At 35.1% G+C, this 4,204-nt stretch overlaps 2 protein-coding genes across 2 annotated transcripts in view; one reads left to right on the top strand and one right to left on the bottom strand.

The window, feature by feature from the left end:
- The first annotated feature begins 390 nt into the window (after positions 1–390).
- LOC135849164 (uncharacterized) overlaps positions 391–4,204 on the top strand; it is a 6,898-nt gene continuing 3,084 nt past the window's right edge. Inside the window, exons 1-3 of the mRNA XM_065369439.1 lie at positions 391–624; positions 697–936; positions 1,079–1,210. Coding sequence (XP_065225511.1) covers positions 521–624; positions 697–936; positions 1,079–1,210 — 476 coding nt within the window. The 5' untranslated portion in view covers positions 391–520. The remainder of the gene's footprint in view (positions 625–696; positions 937–1,078; positions 1,211–4,204) is intronic.
- The window catches only part of LOC135846771 (aminomethyltransferase, mitochondrial-like), a 4,469-nt gene continuing 2,053 nt past the window's right edge, over positions 1,789–4,204 (bottom strand). Inside the window, exons 2-3 of the mRNA XM_065366052.1 lie at positions 3,384–3,612; positions 1,789–2,003 (exon numbers count right to left, since the gene is read on the bottom strand). Of these exons, the coding sequence (XP_065222124.1) occupies positions 1,789–2,003; positions 3,384–3,612 (444 nt within the window). The remainder of the gene's footprint in view (positions 2,004–3,383; positions 3,613–4,204) is intronic.

Raw genomic sequence — 4,204 nt, forward strand, 5'->3', positions numbered from 1 at the left:
TAGGTATTACGATTTATATAAACTTGGCAATAAGTAAAAGGAAATCAGTTACATTGTATTGCATCTCCTGATTAATACCAATCTACATAATTATTTGTAATTGCAGTGCAGAAGGCGACCATGTCGCTTTACTTTTCGTTTTATATTTTATTTTGTACAAATCACATTTTTCTGAAATTGATTCAGAGTTTTGTTGCAATCCTCTTCAAAATGGCGCAAAATGTCAATTTTATGATTGATAGAGTGTTTTTCAAAGTTGGGTATCATGACTAAAAAATTATAACCGAACAACACAGTCGTTTTCTTCCACGCAGGGAAAGAGGTGAAGAAAAAATGACTGTAATTCAATGGTTTATTTACTCACCAGTGGGAGGATTTCGTCAGAAGTCACCTATCTAGCTGTGTATGGGTATGTAGTTAAAAACTCGATGCAAAGTAAAGGGAAATCAGTTACATCGGATTGCACCTGACTGATACATACCTACCTATCTACATACGATACATACAGTGCAAAAGAAAAATGTCACATTACTTATCGTTTTTAGTCTTTTTAAATTTGGTTGTAATATTATGCCAAGCAAGTTCAATTTTAACACCACAACAGCATGCAGAAGAACTTCATGGGTAAATGCGATCAGCGTAAAAAATATTCCATGCAGTTTTTAAATTTTGTTATAATATTGATTTGATTTCCAGCGATCTGTTTTGCGATCGAGACAGCAAAACTCTGAAAAAAATATGCGTGAACGCGGCGAAAAATGAAAAGATAAAAGGCTATAATTCGAAATCATTGGATAATCTAACCTGCAAAACAGGAGATGAAGGAAAAGTGCTGTTGTATCCTGACGACGATGATGATGAAGAAGGTCCGCAATTCGTGCAGGATGCGTTACTCGAATGCATATTTAAATTGCCCGGAGATAACATCATACCAGGGTAAGTAAATGCGGTCTGCATTAATTACATTTATTCACATAAGCTGCTTATTGTTCGTCGCCAATCGTTACCTTGCGCTTAATCAAAATACACGTTTATCGATGATAATTTCATATTGCTATTCAATGTACCTATACGATAGGCCTTACGAAGTAAACAGGACTTTTGGAAGAGGACATAACAGATTTGATGCATTTAGATATGAAAAGAGGAATGGAAATTACGAAGCCACCGGCTTATACAGAAATTTGTTGAAGGGGGCGATACCCAACGAGTAAGTACATCTAGATAAGAATGTTCATTAGGGAGTTATTTTGTATATTTATGTAGATATCATTGCACAAAATTACTTTTAATTTTCCGTTTAAATTAAATATACGTATGCTTATATCAAGTGGGCATAGTGTTGTTATTTTTTATTCATTTTCAAGTACCTACCTACATTATGCAAATCTATTGAAATTGAAAAAATTGAAATTTGAAAAAAGCTGTCGACTCTAATGATTTTTTGAGCAATGGTTGACTATAATTTCTAATTTTCTTGAATTTATTGTGTTATTTAGGAAGGTATATAGTTAATGAGTAGGTACATCCTGCCTCGTAGTTGGGTTTTTTATTCTTGCATTTAATGTGTACGTACAGGAACTTGATGTATAGCAGGTAATTACCTTGATATTTTTATGAAAATGAATATTTATTTACCCATTCGTTTTTTGAAAGTGAGGTAGGCTACAATGTGCCTGGTCAAGTATGATTCCAATAAATATGTATGGCGAAAAAAATGTTGGAAGATTATACAACCAAATTTAGTGAAAATCTTCATTTTGAGTTGAGAATCACTTTAAAAAATTTCTAGCTCCGAGGTGCTCTTGGAAGGGAGATTCGAGTACTCAAAAAAATGAACATTTTCGAAGAAATCGTGTTCTTTGCCGACGGATTGTCTGGAAGCATTCGATATACGATGTATAAAGTGTCGTCTGAGATTTTTGTCACAATAAGATCGTCAATAATACCACCGTTGGCATCGTTAATGTATAAACTGAGAGCACTTCGGCCTGGTTTCATGTCTGATAATAAATCATAAATGGTCAATTTCGGCTAATTGCGGGATTTTTGATGATGCTCAGATTTGTTTTAAAAAACTTTATTAACGGGTATTAGGCCGGATTACAAAAATAAATTTTGCTAATATTTCGCAAGAATTACATCTAGCTTCTTCAGAGCAGTGTTCACCACTGAGGGTTCCTTCTTGATTGAGATCTAGTTATAGGTCCAAGTTGGGTGTGGTCTCTCTCCTGATTGGTCCCAGCACTAAGGGTGTGGCCTGTCACAAGGGTGTGGCTTCTTCCCTCATTGTGTTGGGTGTGGTCCTCAGAGTGAGAGCCTAGGGTGTGGTCCTGTCTTAGTCCCATTTCTTGGGTGTGTCCTTGATTGAGGTTTTCTTCCCAATTTTCAGCCTGGTGGCTTTTTGAGATTTGTCTTTTTTGGAGTATAGGCTTCCATGCTCTTTCAAGAGCATGGAAGCCTATACTCCAAAAAAGACAAATCTCAAAAAGCCACCAGGCTGAAAATTGGGAAGAAAACCTCAATCAAGGACACACCCAAGAAATGGGACTAAGACAGGACCACACCCTAGGCTCTCACTCTGAGGACCACACCCAACACAATGAGGGAAGAAGCCACACCCTTGTGACAGGCCACACCCTTAGTGCTGGGACCAATCAGGAGAGAGACCACACCCAACTTGGACCTATAACTAGATCTCAATCAAGAAGGAACCCTCAGTGGTGAACACTGCTCTGAAGAAGCTAGATGTAATTCTTGCGAAATATTAGCAAAATTTATTTTTGTAATCCGGCCTAATACCCGTTAATAAAGTTTTTTAAAACAAACAATGAGTGGCCGTATTAGTTTCAAAACTCTTATGCTCAGATTTGCTCAGTTGTGTGAATCGTGCTTATTCATATTTAATAGCAAAGTCGAGCATTTTTTTGTTCATTCGAACGATCGTTTTTGAGCTTAGTGGAAATGTTCGGAGAATTTTAGAGTGATTTTTGAACTGCTCAGATTTGATACAGAGGGTTATATCGACTTACTAGCTCATTTATGAACAAATTTGAGCATAAATTGTTGTTTGATTTTAAGATTTGATTTAAAAAGATGAAAAATTCGAGTTGAATGGCTAAATGTACTTTTTTTGAGGTGCTAAAAATTTGCTCATAAACTTTTAATTTATCAATTCAAGATTATGATCGAAATCGAGCAACGTTAAATGGCCAAATTGAGGTAATTCCGTCGTTAATTTAAAAAGTACCGAAGTAAATTAAATCAAAATTTTTTCACTCAAAATTTCGATGAAAAATAAATTTATAAATTGAAATCCTTTTAGGAAATAATTTGATCACTAAAAATTTCAAAAATCAATACAAAACAAACTCACCAGCAACATCGGATCACGCATAAAGATTCGATAAACTCCACAGCATGTTTGCCTCGAACGTAGCTCTGTAGCGTGTGAGAGACGTCGAAAATGGAGCAATTGGACCTCGTACATGCAATATGCAAATGAGAAGCACTTATACTGGCATCTTCATACTGAATGGGTAAATAGAATCCAGCGAAAATGACCATTTTTCCATTTCGATTCACGTGCAAATCATTAACTGATTTTCTACACTAGGCTTGGCTTGAGGTGACGTTGATAAAGGGCGTCCTGCAAAACACATACCCAACCTGTTTTTGGGAAAATGGTCTAGTTCCAAAAAATACGTAGTACTAATTTGAGATTCTGCGTCGACCTAGGCCATTGCCAGAGAAATTTAAGAACATTTTGAGAATTCTACTTAGCGCGGTTAAAAATTTACAAATCGCGTATTTTTCAATTTTGTATTTTGAAATTTCTTTTCCCAAATAATTTTCTGAAATTGAGGAAACATTTTGGAACGCTGTGGTGTCAATTTTTTTTCATTTTTTTTTTAAATTGTATAGTGTACAAAAGAATTGGCACCGCTGTGTTTCACAACAATTCCCCAGTTTCAGAAATGATACTCTTTGATGTTTTTGCAAAAAAAAAATTCCAAATATTTGAGAAGAAAAATTTTTTTTAAATATGAATTTATCAAAAAATACGAGATTTGTAAATTTTCTGCAGCCAATCAGTAGGGCCCCAAAAGTGGTCTTCAAAAATTATAGTCCAAAACAGGAACGAATAGGTACAGATTTTCTTTTTTGAAGAGTGCCAAAAGACACTAAAAAATCCTAATTTTTT

This window comes from Planococcus citri, chromosome 5 (assembly GCF_950023065.1).
Source record: "Planococcus citri chromosome 5, ihPlaCitr1.1, whole genome shotgun sequence".
In the NCBI taxonomy this organism is placed as follows: Eukaryota; Metazoa; Arthropoda; class Insecta; order Hemiptera; family Pseudococcidae; genus Planococcus; species Planococcus citri.